Source organism: Bubalus bubalis, chromosome 4 (genome assembly GCF_019923935.1).
Source record: "Bubalus bubalis isolate 160015118507 breed Murrah chromosome 4, NDDB_SH_1, whole genome shotgun sequence".
Classification (NCBI taxonomy): domain Eukaryota; kingdom Metazoa; phylum Chordata; class Mammalia; order Artiodactyla; family Bovidae; genus Bubalus; species Bubalus bubalis.
This window is the reverse complement of record NC_059160.1, coordinates 161659999-161683837: the sequence shown is the minus strand read 5'-3', so window position 1 is coordinate 161683837 and position 23839 is coordinate 161659999. Positions and strand designations below refer to the sequence as shown.

Below are 23839 nucleotides of genomic sequence, written 5' to 3'. Positions count from 1 at the left end.
AACCTCTGTTCATAGTTCACCAGGCACTCTGTCTATCAGATCTAGTCCCTTAAATCTATTTCTCACTTATGCTGTATAATCATTAGGGGTTTGATTTAGGTCATGCCTGAATGGTCTAATGGTTTTCCCTACTTTCTTCAATTTAAGTCTGAATTGGCAATAAGGAGTTCATGATCTGAGCCACAGTCAGCTCTAGGTCTTGTTTTTGCTGACTGTAGAGAGCTTCTCCATCTTTGGCTGCAAAGAATATGATCAATCTGATTTCAGTGTTGACCATCTGGTGATGTCCACGTGTAGAGTCTTCTCTTGTGTTGTTGGAAGAGGGTGTTTACTATGATCAGTGAATTCTCTCAGCAATACTCTATTAGCCTAAAGAATAGCAAGGAGAGATAAGAAAGCCTTCTTCAGTGATCGTTGCAAAGAAATAGAGGAAAACAATAGAATGGGAAAGATTAGAGGTCTCTTCAGGAAATTTAGAGATACCAAGGGAACATTTCATGCAAAGATGGGCTCAATAAAGGACAGAAATGGTATGGACCTAACAGAAGCAGAAGATATTAAGAAGAGGTGGCAAGAATACACAGAAGAACTATACAAAAAAGATCTTCATGGCCCAGATAATCACAACGGTGTGATCACTCACCTAGAGCCAGACATCCTGGAATGTGAAGTCAAGTGGGCCATAGGAAGCATCACTACGAACAAAGCTAGTGGAGGTGATGGAATTCCAGTTGAGCTAATTCAAATCCTAAAAGATGATGCTGTGAAAGTGCTGCACTCAACATGCCAGCAAATTTGGAGAATGTAGCAGTGCCACAGGACTGGAAAAAGTCAGTTTCATTCCAATCCCTAAGAAAGGCAATGCCAAAGAATGCTCAAACTACCTCACAATTGCACTCATCTCACATGCTAGCATAGTAATGCTCAAAATTCTCCAAGCCAGGCTTCAACAATATGCGAACCATGAACTTCCAGATGTTCAAGCTGGTTTTAGAAAAGGCAAAGGAACCAGAGATCAAATTGCCAACATCTGCTGGATCATGGAAAAAGCAAGAGAATTCTAGAAAACCATCTACTTCTGCTTTATTGACTACTCAAAAGCCTTTGACTGTGTGGATCACAATAAACTGTGGAAATCCTGAAAGGGATGGAAATACCAGACCACCTGACCTGCCTCCTGAGAAATCTGCATGCAGGTCAGGAAACAACAGTTAGAACTGGACGTGGAACAGCAGACTGGTTCCAAATAGGAAAAGGAGTACATCAAGGCTGTATATTCTCACCTGCTTATTTAACTTATATGCAGAGTACATCATGAGAAATGCTGGGCTGGAAGAAGCACAAGCTGGAATCAAGATTGCCGGGAGAAATATCAATAACCTCAGATATGCAGATGACACCTACTTATGCCCAAAAGTGAAGAACTAAAGAGCCTCTTGATGAAAGTGAAAGAGGAGAGTGAAAAGTTGGCTTAAAACTCAACATTCAGAAAAGAAAGATCATGGCATCCAGTCCCATCATTTCATGGCAAATAGATGGAGAAACAGTGGAAACAGTGCGAGACTTTAGTTTGGGGGGCTCCAAAATCACTGCAGATGGTGACTGCTGCCATGAAATTAAAAGACACTTGCTCCTTGGAAGGAAAGTTATGACTAACCTAGACAGCATATTAAAAAGCAGAGGCTTTACTTTGCCAACAAAGATCCATCTAGTCAAGGCTATTGTTTTTCCAGTAGTCATGTATGGATGTGAGAGTTGGACTGTGAAGAAAGCTGAGTGCCAAAGAATTGATGCTTTTGAACTGTGGTGTTGGAGAAGACTCTTGAGAGTCCCTTGGACTGCAAGGAGATCCAACCAGTCAATCCCAAAGGAAATCAGTCCTGAATGTTCATTGGAGGGACTGATGTTGAAGCTGAAACTCCAATACTTTGGCCACCTAATGTGAAAAGCTGACTCATTTGAAAAGATCCTGATGCTGGGAAAGATTGAAGGCGGGAGGAGAAAGGGATGACAGAGGATGAGATGGTTGGATGGCATCAGCAACTTGATGGACATGAGTTTGAGAAAACTCTGGGAGTTGGTGATGGACAGGGAATCCTGGTGTGCCTCAGTCCATGGGGTCGCAAAGAGTCAGACATGACTGAGCGACTGAACTGAACTGATGTCATATTAATGGATAATAAAACTTAATATAATGAAGATAACAGTTTTTCTTAATTTAAATTACAAAGTTAATTTAACCTAGTTTTAATACAGATTTCAAATTTTGTGTGTTTGTAGGTGAGGGAGAGAGAGATTTAATCAGCTGAATCAAACTTACTTGGGGAAACAGAAGTCCAAAAATATGCAGTATTAGGAAAGGAAGGCAAAGTGTATATGTGGTGGAATGAGAACTGGGATAACTGCAGATTATCAAGACTCATTATAAACCTCACGAGTTGAGGAAATGTGGTAGTAATTTAGGAAGTGGCAAATAAGACAGATGAAACTGTTTAGAGATTACAGAAGATGACCTATGCATATATGGGAACTTTTTCTGACAAGTGGCATTGTGGATAGAATAGTCTGTTCAATTTATGGTGCAGATACAATTGGTTATTCCAAGAGGAAAAATAGTGCTTTGAACTGCTAAGACTAAAAACTCATACACAACAGCCAGACAGTGGTGATAGGTTGTACTGAAAGGGTTTGTTTTTGTAAATTTGGGGTGAAGGTGTGGCAGAAAAAGATAAAGTCCCATTTCCTAATGAAATCACAGTGTGACAAATTCAGGGACTGGCTAGTGATGCAGCTCAGCTCAGTCACTCAGTCATGTCTGATTCTTTGTGACCCCATGGACTGCAGAACAGCAGACTTCCCTGGCCATCACCAACCAGACCAGCTTGTGATTTATCCAGTCTGGCATTTTCCCATGGTGTACTCTGCATATAAGTTAAATAAGCAGGGTGACGATAAACGGCCTTGTACTCCTTTCCCAATTTTGAACCAGTCTGTTTTTCCATTCCAGTTCTTATTCTTGCTTCTAGACCTGCATACAGGTTTCTTAGGAGACAGGTAAGGTGATCTGGTATTCCCACCTCTAAGAATTTTCCACAGTTTGTTGTGATCCTCACAGTCAAGGGTTTTGTGTAGTCAATGAAGAAGAAGTAGTATTTTTCTGGAATTCCCTTATTTTCTCCATGATCCAACAAATGTTGCCAATTTGATCTCTGGGTCCTCTGCCTTTTCTAAACCCGGCTTGTACATCTGGAAGTTCTCAGTTCATTTACTGCTGAAGCTTAGCTTGAAGGGTTTTGAGCATAACCTTACTAGTATGCGAAACGAATACAATTTAGGGTAGTTTGAATATTCTTTGTCATTGCCCTTCTGACCTTTTCCAGTCCTGTGACCAATGCTGAGTTTTGCAAATTTGCTGACATATTGTGTGCAGCACTTTAACAGCACCCTCTTTTAGGATTTTTTGTTTGTTTGTTTGTTTGTTTTTTCTCTTTTAGGATTTTAAATAGCTCAGCTGGGATTCCATCACCTCCACTAGTGGTTATTTATGTGAAGTTAAGACTTAATAAGTGATATGTTTTGACTTATACTGCAAAATGAATGTGCTTGGTAAGAGTTCTAGGTAGTTATACCATTAATATGCTTATATTTAAAATTAATTGTGCTTCGGTCCATGTTCTAGAATGTCAGCTGTACATATGTCCAAAAATGTATACATACCCACAAGAAGTATTTCAAGTCTAGGAAATTTCGTGGAATCAAGCAAAACACATACACATGAATATGGACTAAGAAGAGGGGAAAGGATTAATGTTTCACAAAATAAGAATCATCAAAAGACACTTCAAAAAGATGACAAGGCATAACACAGTGTATGGCTGGAGATGCTGCATAAATAGGTGGGAGCTGGGGGTGGAAAATTAGGCAGAGGCCAGACCATGGCGGCCTTCTGGACTTTGGACCTGCTGTTCCTTTTGGTCAGGATGCTTTCCTGTTTCTTTGTCTAACTTTCCTTCTATCTTTTAGGTACATGGTGATTAAGTATCACCATACTTTGTTACTGCATTATTTTAGCTTTTATATATTTGCTTGTGTATTTTCTCTTTCCCCATGAGAATGTATGCATTTCACAAGGGCAGAACACATCATGCCTCTTATTCAGTGTTTTATCTGTAGCACTTAGAACAGTATCTCCATGTATTTGGACCCAGAAAAGAACTGTCAGATGAATGGGTTAATTGAAGCAGAATTGAGGGCAAAAATATTGATTACTTATTCCTTATTTTAAGGTGTTTTTTCCCTTTAATTATATTCAATTTATTTACCAGTGGTCTGGGTCCTGTACAGGACAGTGCAAAGTCAACACTGTGGACTAAAGTCCATTTAGTAGTACAAAATCTCATGCAGAGACATACCTAGAATTACTGGATTAAATTACACAAGCATGGAAATAAAGATAAGTAATCTTATTTATTAGTGTGTTCAGATCAGATCAGTCGATCAGTCGTGTCCGACTCTTTGCGACCCTATGAATCGCAGCACGTCAGGCCTCCCTGTCCATCACCAACTCCCAGAGTTCACTGAGACTCACGTCCATTGAGTCGGTGATGCCATCCAGCCATCTCATCCTCTGTTGTCCCCTTCTCCTCCTGCCCCCAATCCCTCCCAGCATCAGGGTCTTTTCCAATGAGTCAACTCTTCGCATGAGGTGGTCAAAGTACTGGAGTTTCAGCTTTAGCATCATTCCTTCCAAAGAAATCCCAGGGCTGATCTCCTTCAGAATGGACTGGTTGGATCTCCTTGCAGTCCAAGGGACTCTCAAGAGTCTTCTCCAACACCACAGTTCAAAAGCATCAATTCTTCGGCACTCAGCCTTCTTCACAGTCCAACTCTCACATCCATACATGACCACAGGAAAAACCATAGCCTTGACTAGACGAACCTTTGTTGGCAAAGTAATGTCTCTGCTTTTGAATATGCTGTCTAGGTTGGTCATAACTTTTCTTCAAAGGAGTAAGTGTCTTTTAATTTCATGGCTGCAGTCACCATCTGCAGTGATTTTGGAGCCCAGAAAAATAGCCTGACATTGTTTCCACTGTTTCCCCATCTATTTCCCATGAAGTGGTGGGACCGGATGCCACGATCTTCGTTTTCTGAATGTTGAGCTTTAAGCCAACTTTTTCACTCTCCACTTTCACTTTCATCAAGAGGCTTTTGAGTTCCTCTTCACTTTCTGCCATAAGGGTGGTGTCATCTGCATATCTGAGGTTACTGATATTTCTCCTGGCAATCTTGATTCCAGCTTGTGTTTCTTCCAGTCCAGTGTTTCTCATGATGTACTCTGCATATAAGTTAAATAAGCAGGGTGACAATATACAGCCTTGACGAACTCCTTTTCCTATTTGGAACCAGGCTGTTGTTCCATATCCAGTTCTAACTGTTGCTTCCTGACCTGCATACAGATTTCTCAAGAGGCAGATCAGGTGGTCTGGTATTCCCATCTCTTTCAGAATTTTCCACAGTTGATTGTGATCCACACAGTCAAAGGCTTTGGCATAGTCAATAAAGCAGCAATAGATGTTTTTCTGGAACTCTCTCACTTTTTCCATGATCCAGCAGATGTTGGCAATTTGATCTCTGGTTCCTCTGCCTTTTCTAAAACCAGCTTGAACATCTGGAAGTTCACGGTTCACATATTGCTGAAGCCTGGCTTGGAGAATTTTGAGCATTACTTTACTAGCGTGTGAGATGAGTGCAATTGTGCAGTAGTTTGAGCATTCTTTGGCATTGCCTTTCTTTGGAATTGGAATGAAAACTGACCTTTTCCAGTCCTGTGGCCACTGCTGAGTTTTCCAAATTTGCTGGCATATTGAGTGCAGCACTTTCACAGCATCATCCTTCAGGATTTGGAATAGCTCAACTGGAATTCCATCACCTCCACTAGCTTTGTTCGTAGTGATGCTTTCTAAGGCCCACTTGACTTCACATTCCAGGATGTCTGGCTCTAGGTCAGTGATCGCACCATCGTGATTATCTGGGTCATGAAGATCTTTTTTGTACAGTTCTTCTATGTATTCTTGCCATCTCTTCTTAATATCTTCTGCTTCTGTTAGGTCCATACCATTTCTGTCCTTTATCGACCTCATCTTTGCATGAAATGTTGCTTTAGTAACTCTGATTTTCTTGAAGAGATCCCTAGTCTTTCCCATTCTGTTGTTTTCCTCTATTTCTTTGCACTGATTGCTGAAGAAGGCTTTCTTATCTCTTCTTGCTATTCTTTGGAACTCTGCATTCAGATATTTATATCTTTCCTTTTCTCCTTTGCTTTTCACTTCTCTTCTTTTCACGCTATTTGTAAGGCCTCCCCAGACAGCCATTTTGCTTTTTTGCATTTCTTTTCTATGGGAATGGTCTTGATCCCTGTCACCTGTACAGTGTCACAAACCTCATTCCATAGTTCATCAGGCACTCTATCTATCAGATCTAGGCCCTTAAATCTATTTCTCACTTCCACTGTATAATCATAAGGGATTTGATTTAGGTCATACCTGAATGATCTAGTGGTTTTCCCTACTTTCTTCAATTTAAGTCTGAATTTGGCAATAAGGAGTTCATGGTCTGAGCCACAGTCAGCTCCTGGTCTTGTTTTTTGCTGACTGTATAGAGCTTCTCCATCTTTGGCTGCAAAGAATATAATCAATCTGATTTCGGTGTTGACCATCTGGTGATGTCCATGTGTAGAGTCTTCTCTTGTGTTGTTGGAAGAGGGTGTTTGTTATGACCAGTGCATTTTCTTGGCAAAACTCTATCAGTCTTTGCACTGCTTCATTCCGTATCCCAAGGCCAAATTTGCCTGTTACTCCAGGTGTTTCTTGACTTCCTACTTTTGCATTCCAGTCCCCTAGAATGAAAAGGACATCTTTTTTGGGTGTTAGTTCTAAAAGGTCCTGTAGGTCTTCATAGAATCGTTCAACTTTAGCTTCTTCAGCGTTACTGGTTGGGGCATAGACTTGGATTACTGTGATATTGAATGGTTTGCCTTGGAAACGAACAGAGATCATTCTGTCGTTTTTGAGATTGCGTCCAAGTACTGCATTTCGGACTCTTTTGTTGACCATGATGGCCACTCCATTTCTTCTGAGGGATTCCTGCCCGCAGTAGTAGATACAATGGTCATCTGAGTAAGCTAAATGAGATAAGCACTCATTATAAGAATCTCCTCTGGGCTGCAATAGTAATCTTTTTTTGTTTGTTTGTTTGTTTTTAAGAAAAATAAGCTTTCTTTTCATGAACTTTTGGAAAATAATTTGGATGATTAAAACTTGGGTGATTCAATAGAAATAATTTATATGTGCATGGTACTCTACATGCTGTTTTGATGGATTGGAAAATATTGAAAGGGAGATATACATTTCAAGTGATTTTCTAAGAGTAGAAATCACACCATGATTGTGATTTAATTCTATTATTGAAGACCTTATTGCTCTTCATGAGAAGCTATAGAAATCATTTTCTCTTAAACTATTGATTCCTAAAACATAGTTATAATTTTTTTCATACGCCTAAAGGTTTTTCAAAATGAAGTTAAATCAAGGAAGCTAAAAGTCTTTCTTCGAGATTTCCAACATAGTGATGATTTTGAAGATCAGTTTAAAGACGAGGCTGAAAGGTATAACTCATATGCTTATTTAGTAAGTTTCCTGCTTATTCATATTCATAGCTAAACCTTTGATGGAGGCTGAATAGCGGCCCTCAAATGTTTGATTAATTTTAAAAATATAGTACTTTGTAGTAAGTACAATCTGATTTATCTAGAAATAGGATGTATTTATGATCTCATAAGTATGATATTAACACAAGAAAAAGGTATTCCTAAAGAATTCAGTTTCTCTATCATCTCAACAATTACCCAGTTCCAAAACCTTTGTAAGTGTGTTTTGAGTTCTTGGATGGGGCAGTGTACTTGGAGTAAGGTAAAGCTTAGTACACAATTAGGTTTTATAAGACGTTACATGTTTCCAGAAAGAAAATAACGTATACTAGAAATGGAACTATTAGCATGGTGAATACTACATATGAAAAAATTTAAAAACTTGGAGAAAAAGTAAATTTCCATTAGAAACAAAAGAAACAGCAACTTTAATGCTTATAAATATTCAAATTTAGATGTTATGTACAAAGACATTAAATAAGAAACTATTTTATTGAGTCATATTTTCTTAGAGATTTGTAAGTAATATTAGCTACAGTCACTGGAAGAGCACTGCATAATAGTGTGTATAGTATATAGTTGTATAAACAACTTTCAGAAATGCATTAAATGAACAACAAATAACATTAATTCAAAAGTGTTTTGAGATAATATTATATGTTACTAATATATACTAATTATTAGATACTAATTACATACTAAGCACTGTATACAAATACAAAATATTAATAGTTCTTGTTCTGTAGTTTACTGTTGGGGCTCAGACACCTACAAGACAAAGTTAAATACAGTAGTAAATATTGTTATAGAATCAGAGTCCAAGGATTGTGGATACAGAAAACAAAAACTAGGCAAGGGGGAGAGTTCTCCAGCAGCTGCTTTGAGGAAAAGAGATTTTGGTTGGCTTTAGGATCTTAAATAAACAAAGGTTCAGCAGGTGAAAAGCAAGGGAAGAAAATTTCAAGCTGTGGGAAGAAGTTTGAGCAAAAATAAGGAGCCATGAAAATATCTTATTATTGGTGAGAAATGTTATGTGTCAAGAGTTATAGGATATACATTTCTTGGAATTCCAGGAAGCTTGGGAAGATGAGAGACAGAATAGAAAGTATAATGTGGGCCATAGTTTGAATGAACTGAAGATATGTGAAACCAAGGAGTACACATTTTATTCAGTCTGTTAGAATGAAAATGAAGCACAGATGGAGTCTTTTTGCATCTTCCTGTCTGTCTATCAGTCATCCATCTATCTGTTATCTATCAGGAAGGAGGCTTGATGGTGAAAGACAGCTGGTAGCAAATGGAGAACAAGTGGATGTTTACAGTAACTCAAGAAAGGAGGGAGGAGCAAAGAGTTAGGAACCTGTTATTACCCACAGAAACAAAGGGGAAAGACATTTACTTTGTTAAGGCTGAGGCATACAGTACATAAAGGAAATTAATAGAGATGAGGACAGAAAAGTAGGCAAGGGTGAGACTATTAGCCTCCTGGATTTATGGGTTCAGTGAGGAGCCTGAGTCTATCCTGAGGTTGGTGGGAAAGTACAACACCTAAATTTTCATTTAGGGGAGAATTTTCTCAGGAATTGGAGAGCAGACCCAGAAATCACATTAGGAGCCTTTTGCTAAATGGGCTTGCAAATGAAAGTGCAAAAAGAGCCCAGCTGATAGCGTAAGTGAGTACACTGAGTAGTGAGAAGGTGGAAAGGAAGTGGAAAGGGAACGTGGGCTGGTATTTGAGAACCTGATAGAGTATATAGAACAGTATTTCGATGGAGATAGAAAGATTAAAGGGTTTTTTTTAAGGGTTTTTTATTTTTAAGGTGAGAGAGAATCAGTTGATTCATGTCTGTTCTTATGATATGGAAGAATTTGTAGGTAGGGAGAAATTAGTTATATTTAAGAAAATATTCAGCATTCAAAAAACTAAGATCATGGCATCCGGTCCCATCACTTCATGGCAAATAGATGGGGAAACAATGGAAACAGTGACAGACTTTATTTTGGAGGGCTCCAAGAGTACTGCAGATGATGACTACAGCCATGAAATTAAAAGATGCTTACTCCTTGGTAGAAAAGCTATGACCAACCTAGACAGCATTTTAAAAAGCAGAGACAGTACTTTGCCCACAAAGGTCCATCCTGTCAAAACTATGGTTTTTCTAGTAGTTACGTATGGATGTGAGAGTTGGACTATAAAGAAAGCTGAGTGCGGAAGAATTGATGTTTTTGAACTGTGGTGTTGGAGAAGACTCTTAAGAGTCCCTTGGACTGCAAGGAGATCCAACCAGTCAATCCTAAAGGAAATCAGTCCTGAATGCTCATTGGAAGGACTGATGCTGAAGTTGAAACTCCAATACTTTGGCCACCTGATGCAAAGAACTGACTCATTTGAAAAGACCCTGATGCTGGGGAAGGTTGAAGGGAGGAGGAGAAGGGGACGGCAGAGGATGAGATGGTTGGATGGCATCACCAACTCAATGGACATGAGTTTGAGCAAGCTCGGGGAACTGGTGATGGACAGGGAATCCTGGCGTGCTGAGTCCGTGTGGTCGCAGAGTTGGACATGACTGAGCGACTGAATTGAGGTGAACTGAACTGAAGAAAACATAATTTTAGAAAAATGTCTCAGAGGAGACAGCAGAGAGTTGAAAACCTGAAAGGATTAATTCTGAACATGGAGAAAACAAGGAATAATGAAGAATGTTGATGCACTTAAGTGTACATTTTTAAAGAGAGTAAGTTGAAAAAGTTCTTACTTTCTGGCTTACATTTCATAGAAGGGGCTGCACTGTTACTAAAGCAGAGCGTTGAGAAAGGTAGTACCTGAGAACGGTAGTTCAGAAATTAGGAGTGGTAGAGGAAACGAAATAGAAGCAAAGTGAAAGCTAAAGTTGGAGTTTGTGATCAGACGTTGGAACTTTGGAACTATCTCTTTGAAAGTGGGCCAGCTCCTGGGGTTGACAATGGAAGCGGGTGGTTTAACTGAAATGGAGGTGAATGTCAATTGACTAGTTAATGTAGATTATCAGAGATTCTCTCTTAAATACACATACATTCTCTAAGCCATGGACAAATATAAATTTCTTTTCTAGTGAGAATGACGGCACCTTGCGGAAAACCAATAGCTTCTTTCTAAAGCAGAAGTCGAGCAATGAAGATGAAGAGCTTGCAGGGCCTTCCCATCCTGCACTTCAGGGTATGCCCTCATCCCATTTTATTAGCAGATTCTTGATGAGGCTATATTTAAGAGGTATGCACAAGAAATTTCTAATAGAGATGCAGGAAAAGAGCTAGAAAAAACTTTTTCAAAAGGGAAAAAGTTGATTTTCTAGGATTTTCCTTTAAAAATGAAGAAACTATTCCATGCCTCACATTAATAAAGGGTACATTTCTATTCTTTCTTTAAGTATTTTAGTATAGCAAACATGCCAATTTAATAAAATGAGCTGTTTATTTCTTAACAACTTTTATAGAGTAAATATTACCTGCTTCTTCATTTACTTAATTTGAATTTGTTGCACAATAGTTACTTTGTACTCTTGCCTGGAAAACCCCATGGACGGAGGAGCCTGGTGGGCTGCAGTCCACTGGGTCGCTAAGAGTCGGACATGACTGAGCGACTTCACTTTCACGCATTGGAGAAGGAAATGGCAACCCACTCCAGTGTTCTTGCCTGGAGAATCCCAGGGACAGGGGAGCCTGGTGGGCTGCCGTCTATGGGGTCGCACAGAGTCGGACACGACTGAAGGGACTTAGCAGCAGTAGCAGCAGCAGTTACTTTGTAAGTAAAATAATAGCTTTTTTGGGGGATTATACATTATCATATGTGGGAAAAAAGAAAATATAGGTATGAATAATAAAGTAAACCATAATACTGTCTCTGCCTTCTCTCAGCAGTTTTTTTCCCAGCAAGGCTAGAACACATTGAGAAGCCAAACGGGTGTTTCTGTTGGGGATGGGAGATGATCAAAATGGCTTTGAATGGGAATTTTGTCTGCTCCTTGGGCTTCCTAGTGGCTACTCCCTGGTGGCTCAGATGGTAAAGTATATGCCTACAATGCAGGAGACCTGGGTTCAATCCTTGGGTTGGGAAGATCTCCTGGAGAAGGAAATAGCAACCCACTCCAGAATTCTTGCCTGGAAAATCCCATGGACAGAGGAGCCTGGTAGGCTACAGTCCACGGGGTCGCAAAGAGTTGGACACAACTGAGTGACTTTACTTCTGGGCTTCCTAGAGATACTTGTGGGAAATTTTAGGATTTCTGTGACTGCCTCTCCCCACCAACAGTTCCTCATTTTCGCCTCTAGAAAGAGCTTTTGGATATAATAGGGTCCAAGACAAGATGAGTTTCTCGTGGCAGTGCAGATTTTTGGAAACTTCTATCTCTTCTTTATGCCAGTTCTTTTGTTTAATTGCTTCTTGTGTATTTTTGCTGGTATTTACTTGATTTTTGTTATAAGATTTGGCTTTGGAAAGAGATTTCACTTACGCATTTTACCTCAGAATTATTCTGTTTTTTTAAAAAATGAGAGCCCTTTTATGTATCAGGATTTCTCTCTGTTTTTCTGGCTGTGTTGGGTCTTAGTTGCAGCATGTGGGATCTTTGTTGTGGCGCCAGGCTTCTCTCTAGTTGTGATGCATGGGCTCCAGAGCGCATGGACTTTGTAGACTGTGACATGCAGTCTCTCTAGTTGAGGCACCTGGGCTCAGTAGCTGAGGTGTGTGGGTTTAGTTATCCTGAGGCATGTGGGAACCAAGTTCCCCAACCAGGGATCAAACCCCCTGCATTGGAAAGCAGATTCTCAACCACCAGACCACTAGGGAAATCCCTCAAAATTCATATTAAAAAAATTATTTTAATACTGACTTTCTAGATTTATGGCATTTTGGCCAGTGTACATGATCTTTAAAATTTTAGATATTTAGAATCTAGATTATTGACATGACCTAAAAGACCATTAGTTTTTCAGAAAATTTCCATATGTACTATTAAATAGAATGTATGCTCTTTTGTTATGATTGGTTACAAGTATATAGCTATATAATATAGATCTGTATCTGTAGTATAATATATCATTATTGTTTTTGTTGTTGTTCAGTCGTTCAGTCATATCCAACTTTTTGCAACCCCATGGACTGCAGCATTCCAGACTTCCCTGTCTTCCATCATCTCCCTGAGCTTGCTCAAACTCATGTCTGTTGAGTCAGTGATGCCATCCAAATTACTTACAATTGTATACAGCATATAGAGATAAATGTTATACATTTATTTTAGTGCTATCAATTATATAGATCCTCTTAATCCTTGTGATGTGTGTGTGTATGCACATGTGCATGCTTGACCTGTTTTAGAATTAGAGTCAGAGGTGTATTAGACTCTGCATATACTCTCATCTCAGATTCCAGGGTCCGGGACTTCTAAACACTTGGTCCCAGAGAGGACAAAAGTTCTTTCTTTTTCCCGTCCATGTCTTGTATGTGTTTTGTTTTAGTCCAGTCACTCAGTTGTGCCTGACGCTTTGTGAGCCCATAGACTGCAGCATGCCAGGCTTCCCTGGCCTTCTGTATCTCCCCACTTCTTTACCATTTGAGCCACCAGGGACACCCTCTGTATCTCCCAGAGTTTGCTAAAACTCACGTCCATTGAGTCAGTGATGTCATCCAACCATCTCATCCTCCATTGCCCCCTTCTCCTCCTGCCCTCAGTCTTTCCCAGCATCAGCGTCTTTTCCAATAAGTCGGCTCTTCGCATCAGGTGGCCAAAGTATTGGAGCTTCAGCTTCAGCGTAAGTCCTTCCAATGAATATTCAGGAATGATTTCCTTTAGGGTGGACTGATTTGATCTCCTTGTTGTCCAAGAGACTCTCAAGTCTTCTCCAACACCACAGTTCAAAAGCATCAATTCTTTGGCGCACAGCCTTCTTTATGGTCCAACTCTCACATCTATACATGACTACTGGAAAAACCATAACTTTGACTGTATCAGCAAAAGTAATGTCTCTTTGTCAGCAAAGTAATGTCTCTACTTTCTAATGTGCTGTCTAGGTTTGTCATAGCTCTTCTTTCAAGGAGCAAGCATCTTTTAATTTCATGGTTGCCATCACTGTCTGCAGTGCTTTTGGAGCCCTCCAAAATAAAGTCTGTCACTGTTTCTATTGTTTCCCATTTATTTGCCATTAAGTGATGGGACCAGCTGCCATGATCTTCATTTTTGAATGTTGAGTTTTAAGCCAGCTTTTCACTCTCCTCTTTCACCTTCATCAAGCAGCTCTTTAGTTCCTCTTTGCTTTCTGCCATTAGGTTGGTGTCATCTGCATATCTGAGGTTATTGATATTTCTCCCAGCAATCTTGATTCCAGCTTGTGCTTCATCCAGCCCAGCATTTCGCCTGATGTACTCTGCATATAAGTTACATAAGCCAGGTGACAATATACAGCCTTGATGTACTCCTTTTCCAATTTGCAACCAGTCCATTGTTCCATGTCTGGTTCTAATTGTTGCTTCTTGATCTGTGTACAGGTTTCTCAGGAGGCAGGTAAGATGGTCTGATATTCCCATCTCTTTAAGAATCTTCCACAGTTTGTTGTGATCCACGCAGAGAATTTAGCATAGACAATGAAACAAAAATAGATGGTTTTCTGGAATTCCCTTGCTTTTTCTATGATCCAACAGATGTTGGCAATTTGATCTCTGGTTCTTCTACCTTGCTTGCCTTGGCATAATTGTCAATATATACACTCAGTCACATTATAAAACAGATCACTTCTCAGTCTATCATATCTATTTATAATGCAATAGTTTTTTTCTAAGAATAGTGGATTTTGTGTAATTTCAAGGTGTATAGTCATGATTTTTCCAAAATAAGGACCCTTCCTTTAAAAGTAATAATAGACTCTTCACCTCTGGAAAAATAAAATTTCATTACTTCTTAAATGGCTGGCTCTTTACTTAAAAGAAAACAATAAAAATAAAATCTCCCTTCACACATATATAAGTAACTTAGAGATGTGAATTTTTCTCTTTCTTAGGTATGGAAATTGTTTCTGAAAAGGAGCTAGCTCAGTTAGCTCTGGTTCGACCATTAATATTCAATACACAGGAGCAATCAACCATCAGGGATTATTTTAAAATACTTACAAAAAAAGTATCAGAAGATGAAATCACCCAGGAATTTAAAGTAAATATTTTGGTTTTAACCAAGGTCTATATATGATTTGTTTTTCTACTTCTTGATCAGAGAATATCTGTTCTTTTTTTTTCAGGTTGAATATATTGTTTTTATTTTTAAATATTAAATTTGTTTCTAAAGTAATGGGTGTACATAGTAAAAGAATAAAATAGCATAAAATGTTATAAAACAGATAAAGTCTCTTTTTCTCTCTTGATTCCCTATACCACTATTAAATCTGTCATATAAACTTTCAGAAAAATTGCTGGCATGTACTTTATTATTTTGCTCTTTCTTTCCTTTTATGAAGAATTCCAATAAGAAATAATTCCCAAATATATTATGAGCATATATAGTTCTATCTCATTCTTTTAAGTATTGCATGGTAGTTATATGAATGAAGACTTTTTTTCTTTAAATAGTCCTCTATGATGAACATTTAGTTTATTACAGATGTTGTTATTATGAAAAACATTGCCCCTCTTCATTCATGTTCCTATGCATAGTCTTTAGAACAAATTCCTGGAAAGACAACCAGTATTTTGTGCTGTTAGATTTTTGGGTCTTTACTCATCTTTTAAGTGACAGATGATTTCTTGTTGATATTCTAATTGGCATTTCTTAATTTGAGAACAGATAGCTTTCCATATGCTTTTAAGCCTTTCATATTTGTTTTCAGTGAACTAGTTCCAGTTGTTTGTCTAATTTTCTATTTATTCCTTTTCTTATCAGTTATTAACTCTTTATATAATGAAGAAATTACCCTTTTTGTACGTGTTTTGTATATATGGTAAAATTTTCCACTTTGTTTTTCGTGTTACATGCATATACATTTACTGTGAAGAAATAGCTAATTTTTAATGGTTGAATGTCATTCTTTTGGGGGCTTCAGGGTTTTCTGCATCCTTTAGGGATTCCCCTTTCACTCTAGGAACATAGCAATTATTTCTTGCTTTTTTTCTAATATTTTGTGATTTTTTTCAATGCATAAATCTTTCATCCAGCTAGCATTTAATTTGTTATAAGATATTTGGTAGGGATCCAACACTCTATAGCTAGTCAGTTGTCCAATGATCCTCTTGTCCCAACTTCTCTTCAGTGATGTGAAATGCTACTTTTTCATAACTGAAGCACCATATATATTTTATTTTTGTGATTTTTAAAATTGATTTGTTTATTCACGTGCCAAAGTTTTAAAATTAACATAGCTTTGTATTATATTTTACCATCGATTAAGACTCGTCTTCCCTCATTACTCTTCTTTTATAGAATTGTTCTGCTTCTTTTTACAGTTGCTTTTTCCTAGACTACTTTTAGAATTGGTTTGTAGAAAGATTAAACTGTAAAAATAGGTGTGGAAATTGTTTCTGAAAAGGAGCTAGTTCAGTTAGCTGTGGTTTGACCATTAATATTCAATACTCCGGAGCAGTCAACCATCAGGGATTATTTTAAAGTACTTACAAAAAAAAGTATCAGAATATGAAATCACCCAGGAATTTGTGGTAAATATTTTGGTTTTAACCAAGATCTATATGCGACCCTGATATTATCTTATAGCTTAAAACCTGGATCCTCATTCTCCATTGCAGTAGTGGCCAACATTAACTTATGGTAGTGCCAAGTTGGCTACCCGAGAGCTGCTGAAGAGTTTTTAAAAAGTGTGCACCCTCAGGCTTTATCCGCAACTGTCCAACTAGAGTAGGGCTGGGTACGTACCAGCTCCCTTTGTGTGTGAAACAAGGCGTTCCTGCTTAGTTTTAGTTCCCCTTTGTGTTCTGCGTTCCTGTGTGTGTGAAACAAGGCGTTCCTGCTTAGTTTTAGTTCCCCTTTGTGTTCTGCGTTCCTGTGTGTGTGAAACAAGGCGTTCCTGCTTAGTTTTAGTTCCCCTTTTGTGTTCTGCGTTCCTGTGTGTGTGAAACAAGGCGTTCCTGCTTAGTTTTAGTTCCCCTTTTGTGTTCTGCGTTCCTGTGTCCTGCGCTGTTGCTGCCATACTGCTGATTGTTTTCTAAAGAGGACCTGTGTACGTCCATGCCTTTATTACTGTTCCCCTACCTGGTGTGATACCCATTCACCTCTTCTTTCCTTTCACACACACCCATTTCCACGCTACTAACTTCTGAGCCTCGAAGGCTCAGTTCAAGTGCTGCTTTCTTTCTAGGAGCTTTCCTTTCTGTGCCTTTGAGTGCGGTCTAGTCATTTATGCTGGTGTGTCTCTACATTGATCACGTGGCCACCTCTCTAGCTGCTGTTAACTTCTTACGTATAAAGCCATTTTCAGAGTCATCTTTGTACTGCAGAATGTGGGACAGTGATGAGTTCATACTAAATGTTCATTTAATGTTGAATTCACAGTTGGTTATAAAGTTTTTGAAAAGAAGAATTCTTCTGTATTGGCTTTTTTTTTTTTTTTTTTAATGAAAAAGGAAAAATCTTGGAGTTCAAGGGAAAAAGTATCTCCAGAGAGTTGAGCATTTCCTTATCAAGCAGCTTGTTGATTCACATCTCAAATCCGAGATATTTTATATAGGACTTTTCCAGTGGAGCTCTGACTTCTTTACTTACCATAGAACACATTGAATATCAGGATATGTCATAAAGGGACTTGAGAATCATGAACACTACACAAAGACAGATATTTTTTCTCTCCTCCTTTTTTTTTCTGTCATAGTAAATATATCACATATATTTCTTACCTTTTAAAGGCATTGGAAGTTAAGAATCTGCCTGCTGTTTTCCACTCTGGGAATGAACTACACAACAGAGACAAAAACAGATATCGAGATATTCTTCCATGTAAGCTAACAATGGTTTTAATTATTTTCCTATTTACACTTGATGAAAGGTAAGAAGTGGGTTGTATGGCTTTCGGTATTAGCCGTTTTGACCTGTGGCCATGATGAAGAACTCTGGAAGCTAGCACCGGGTGACCTGGGCATATTCTTGGTTATCTTAGGTCATGAAGAAGGTCAAATCTTCTATCCCAGGTAAATCTACTCACTGTCACAGGATTCTTTTCACAAGTCCTTCAACTCTGTTCTTTTGCATTGCTGCTGCTGCTGCTGCTATCGCTTAGTCGTGTCTGACTCTGCGACCCCATAGACGGCAGCCCACCAGGCTCCTCCGTCCATGGGATTTTCTAGGCAAAAGTACTGGAGTGGGGTGCCATTGCCTTCTCCGTTCTTATGCATTACTACTTCTAAAACATCTTATGGCTATTCAAGGTTTTTTGTATTTCCATACAAATTATGAAATTATTTGTTCTAGCTCTGTGAAGAATGCTGTTGGTAGCTTGATAGGGATTGCATTGAATCTATAAATTGCTTTGGGTAGTATACTCATTTTCACTATATTGATTCTTCCAATCCATGAACATGGTATATTTCTCCATCTATTAGTGTCCTCTTTGATTTCTTTCACCAGTGTTTTATAGTTTTCTATATATAGGTCTTTAGTTTCTTTAGGTAGATATATTCCTCCTAAGTATTTTATTCTTTTCGTTGCAATGGTGAAAGGAATGTTTCCTTAATTTCTCTTTCTATTTTCTCATTATTAGTGTATAGGAATGCAAGGGATTTCTGTGTGTTGATTTTATATCCTGCAACTTTACTATATTCATTGATCAGTTCTAGTAATTTTCTGGTGGAGTCTTTAGGGTTTTCTATGTAGAGGATCATGTCATCTGCAAACAGTGAGAATTTTACTTCTTCTTTTCCAATTTGGATTCCTTTTACTTCTTTTTCTGCTCTGATTGCTGTGGCCAAAACTTCCAAAACTATGTTGAATAGTAATGGTGAAAGTGGGCACCCTTGTCTTGTTCCTGACTTTAGAGGAAATGCTTTCAATTTCTCACCATTGAGGATAATGTTTGCTGTGGGTTTGTCATATATAGCTTTTATTATGTTGAGGTATGTTCCTTCAAGAACTGTAGGAATCAACCTGCCTGACTTCAGGCTCTACTACAAAGCCACAGTCCTCAAGACAGTATGGTACTGGCACAAAGACAGAAATATAGATCAATGGAACAAAATAGAAAGCCCAGAGATAAATCCACACACATATGGACACCTTATCTTTGACAAAGGAAGCAAGAATATACAATGGATTAAAGACAATCTCTTTAACAAGTGGTGCTGGGAAAAGTGGTCAACCACTTGTAAAAGAATGAAACTAGAACACTTTCAAACACCATACACAAAAATAAACTCAAAATGGATTAAAGATCTAAACGTAAGACCAGAAACTATAAAACTCCTAGAGGAGAACATAGGCAAAACACTCTCCAATATACATCGCAGCAGGATCCTCTGTGACCCACCTCCCAGAATGTTGGAAATAAAAGCAAAAATAAACAAATAGGACCTAATTAAACTTAAAAGCTTCTGTACAACAAAGGAAATTATAAGCAAGGTGAAAAGACAGCCTTCAGAATGGGAGAAAATAATAGCAAATGAAGCGACTGACAAACAACTAATCTCAAAAATATACAAGCAACTCCTACAGCTCAATTCCAGAAAAATAAATGACCCAATCAAAAAATGGGCCAAAGAACTAAATAGACATTTCTCCAAAGAAGACATACAGATGGCTAACAAACACATGAAAAGATGCTCAACATCACTCATTATCAGAGAAATGAAAATCAAAACCACTATGAGGTACCACTTCACGCCAGTCAGAATGGCTGCAATCCAAAAGTCTACAAGCAATAAATGCTGGAGAGGGTGTGGAGAAAAGGGAACCCTCTTACACTGTTGCTGGGAATGCAAACTAGTACAGCCACTATGGAGAACAGTGTGGAGATTCCTTAAAAAACTGGAAATAGAACTGCCTTATGATCCAGCAATCCCACTGCTGGGCATACACACTGAGGAAACCAGAAGGGAAAGAGACACGTGTACCCCAATGTTCATCGCAGCACTGTTTATAATACCCAGGACATGGAAGCAACCTAGATGTCCATCAGCAGATGAATGGATAAGAAAGCAGTGGTACATATACACAATGGAGTATTACTCAGCCATTAAAAAGAATACATTTGAATCAGTTCTAATGAGGTGGATGAAACTGGAGCCTATTATACAGAGTGAAGTAAGCCAGAAAGAAAAACACCAATACAGTATACTAATGCATATATATGGAATTTAGAAAGATGGTAACAATAACCCTGTATATGAGACAGCAAAAGAGACACTGATGTAGACACTGATATAGAACACTCTTTTGGACTCTGTGGGAGAGGGAGAGCGTGGGATGATTTGGGAGAATGGCATTGAAACATGTATAATATCATATATGAAACGAGTTGCCAGTCCAGGTTTGATGCACGATACTGGATGCTTGGGACTGGTGCACTGGGACGACCCAGAGGGATGGTACGGGGAGGGAGGAGGGAGGAAGGTTCAGGATGGGGAACACATGTATACCTGTGGCGGATTCATTTTGATATATGGCAAAACCAATACAATATTGTAAAGTTAAAAAATAAAATAAAATTAATTAAAAAAAAAAACATCTTATGCATTGTTGCAGCTAAAACAGAAAGTTTATTACTGAGACATCTTTCACTTTTGCCACCCTAAACCCTTACCACCTTCCCTGATCATTTTGTTTAGACACACAAATACAGTGGCACTATTTCTATCCTTTGTCCTGAACAATAAAGCTGCCAATCTACCCTCCAACAGGAGGCTTCCCTTTGATTGTTGCCAAAGACTTACTCTTTGCTTTCTAGGGCTAGTTTCTTCCCCACCCAGTTACAGATTCATTTGTCTCAGACCTTCCAAAGAGCAGAAACAAAGCAACACAATTTTACTCTTAGGGTGGAAATCTCATTTTTATGCCTCACATTCCTTTCAAAGTCAAAAAATTCTTCCCAAATTAAATTACCATTTTTCTTCCTACAAAATGACCTTCTTCTTTATCCTGTATCTTGTTTAGTTTAACTACTCATTTGTTCAAGCCAGAGAACCTGAGTCAGCTGCAGTATCCAAAGTGGTCACAAAGTCCTTTCAGTTCTGCCTTCTTAGTACCGCAAGAGTCCCCGTGCATCTCTTGATTGCCACTGCCGCTAGCCTAGATTGAGCCTGCTTTCTCTCTCGGCCAGTCTCCGTCTTCTTCACTGCCTCTACTCCCATCTACTCACAGTAGCTACTGAAATAATTCCCCTAAAAGCTCTGACGGCACAAATAAGTTACATGAAGTGGCCAAAATCCCCCCCTTCTGCTGCATGACCTCTTTCCCAGCCTGCACCTGCGGCTTCGTGTCAGGTTCCCCATGATCAGGTGACCAAGGACAGGAGAACTGGGCCCGGGTAACAGATGACACTGCGTGCCATGCAGGCTGCGTGCCATGCAGGCAGCACCTAGAAGTAGCTAGCAGGTACTCCACAGTGCTGTTCTGGGACATGCCTGAAAGGCAGGGGTGAAGGGAAGTCCTCTCAGTTGGTAGAACTTTAAGCAGTGTACTTGGTTGTTCATTTTGCTTGGAAGCAGAAATGGTGAGAGGTACAAATCTTTATTAATTCATGGGCTGTAGTCAGTTGTTTGACTGGATTGTCAGAGACTTAGAAGAAACATAACTGGGAAGTTGATCACAAGGAAATCTGGGAGAGATAAGTGTGTATAGATCTCTCTGAAAGGGCAAAAACATGATATATTGGTGTCTTTTGTGAACGTTCATTGAAGGGTGATTTAAGAAGAGGTTTTAACAATCAAGTGGATAGGATGACCTATTCTGTGGATACTAGTCAGCCTCTTTCTCAAATACTCCTGTCATTACCCAATGGATTAATGAATAAAGTAGACTTGCTGGCAGGAATAGACGCTATGCATGGACTCATCAACATGGACTTCTCCTCACCAGGCTGACCTTGCTATGGCCATTTCTGAGTGCCCAATCTGCCAGTAGCAGAGACCGACACTGAGGCCCTAATATGACAGCATTTCCAAGAGTGACCAGCCGCCTAGCTACCTGATGACAGGTGGATTACATTGAATTGCTTCTGTCATGGAAGGAACAATGCTTTTTTGCATTCTAAAATAGACACAACATAGATTTGCCTTCCCTGCATACAAACTTCTACCAAATCTACCAAATGGACCTGAAGAATGCCTTACCACCATCATGGTAGTCCACACAGCTTTGCTTCTGATCAAGGAACTCACTTAGAGTCAAATTATTTGTGACAGTGGGCCCATGATCATGTAATTCACTGGCTTTGACACACTCCTCCTCATTCCGAGGGAGCTGGCTTGATAGAGCAACGGAATGACCTTTTGTAGACACAGTAACAGTGCCAGCTAGGTGGCAGTACCTCACAGGGCTGGAGCAGTGTTTGCCAAGAGGTTATATTTGCTCCAAATTAGGGTCCAATACATGATGCTATTTCTGCCACAGCCAGGAGTCAGGAGTCAAGGGATGGAGATGAGAGTGGCCCCAGTCACTGTCACCTCTGAAGTGAAAGCTGAAAGTGAAACTCGCTCAGTTGTGCCTGACTCTTTGTGATTCCATGGACTGTAGCATGGGTAGCCATTCCCTTCTCCAGGGGATCCTCTCACCTCAGGGATCGAACCCCTGTCTCCTGCATTGCAGGCAAATTCTTTACCGTCTGAGCCACCAGGGAAGCCTCACTGTTACCGCTGCTGCTGCTAAGTCACCTCAGTCGTGTCTGACTCTGTGCGACCCCGTAGACGGCAGCCCACCAGGCTCCCCCGTCCCTGGGATTCTCCAGGCAAGAACACTGGAGTGGGCTGCCACTTCCTTCTCCAATACCGCTAGTTACTGCTAGTGATCCACTAACACAATTTTTGCTTCCTGTCACTGTAACCTTATGCTCTGCTGGTCTCAAGGTCTTAGTGGCTCTCTTCATTAATGGCATCTGGTATTTGGTAAGGACTTTCCACCTGAAAACTTGAGTCTTCCTTGAAGGGCAGCAAATCATGGAATTATATGTAGATTATGGAGTCTAGAAGAATTGCTGCATAATACGGAACAAATGACTTAGGTGCTTTGAATAAATATTCCTTATCTGAAAGGCATGAATAATAATATGACTCTTCAAAGGACAGTTTTGAAGTTCAGATGAGGTGATGCATGGCTTGCGTGTTTGCGCTAAATTCTCTTTTTGAGGGGAACTGAGACTAAACCGCCACCTCCACCTTTCTCCTGTGGCCGCCAGGGCTATTTCTTCCCTGCTGAGTACAAGCATCCCTGGTCTTATAGTGCGGCACTTGATCGTACTTTGCAGATACTGTGTTTTTTTTATAGATTGAAAGTTTGTGACAACTCTGTGTTGAACACCATTTTTCCAACAGCATTTCTTCACTTCATGTCTCCGTGTCATGTTTTGATAATTTCTGCAATGTGTCAAACTTTGTCATTATTATTGTATCTGTTACAGTGATCTACTATCAGTGATCTGTGACGTTACTATTGCAAAAACATTACAACTTGCTGCAGGCTCAGATGATGGTTAGCATTTTTTTTTTAGCAGTAGGGTATTTTTTTTAATTAAAATACGTACTTCGTTTTATATAAACATAATGTTATTATTGCACATTTACTAGACTACAGTGTAGTGTAAACATAATTTTATATGCTCTAGGGGACAAAAAAATTCATGTGGCTTACTTATTGCGATAGTCCCTTTATTGTCCGGAACCAAACCTGTGTGGTCTCTGATGTATGCTTGTGTTCTATAGTTTGTTTCTGAAATCCTTTCCTTTTATATATTCCCTTTGTATGTTCTGCATCCTTCAGTATTTTAATAATTATTGTCCTTCTTTTCATCTATTTTTTTTTTTTTTTGGTTCTGGGAAAATTCCTTAAGCTGTTTTCTAAATCACTAATTTGTTTTTCTGTTTTCTTCTCACTTTAGGGATTTTTAATTGATAAATTGTGTTTTTTATTTGAAAGCAAGCTTTTATTACTTTAGATTGTTTAATTTTTACTTATTAAATTCCCC

The 23839-nt window shown here is 39.1% G+C and overlaps 1 protein-coding gene across 5 annotated transcripts in view; it reads left to right on the top strand.

Moving 5' to 3' along the window:
- PTPN20 (protein tyrosine phosphatase non-receptor type 20) overlaps positions 1-23839 on the top strand; it is a 66525-nt gene that overhangs the window by 25083 nt on the left and 17603 nt on the right. For 3 of the 5 annotated variants that reach the window (XM_044942398.1, XM_044942397.1, XM_025284891.2), the window contains 2 exons: positions 7566-7666; positions 10801-10904. In XM_044942398.1, coding sequence (XP_044798333.1) covers positions 7566-7666; positions 10801-10904 — 205 coding nt within the window. Of the gene's footprint in view, positions 1-7565; positions 7667-10800; positions 10905-13765; positions 13781-14737; positions 14887-17579; positions 17671-23839 lie in introns of those variants that run through there. The other 2 variants (XM_044942399.1, XM_025284892.2) reach the window with 2 other exon arrangements.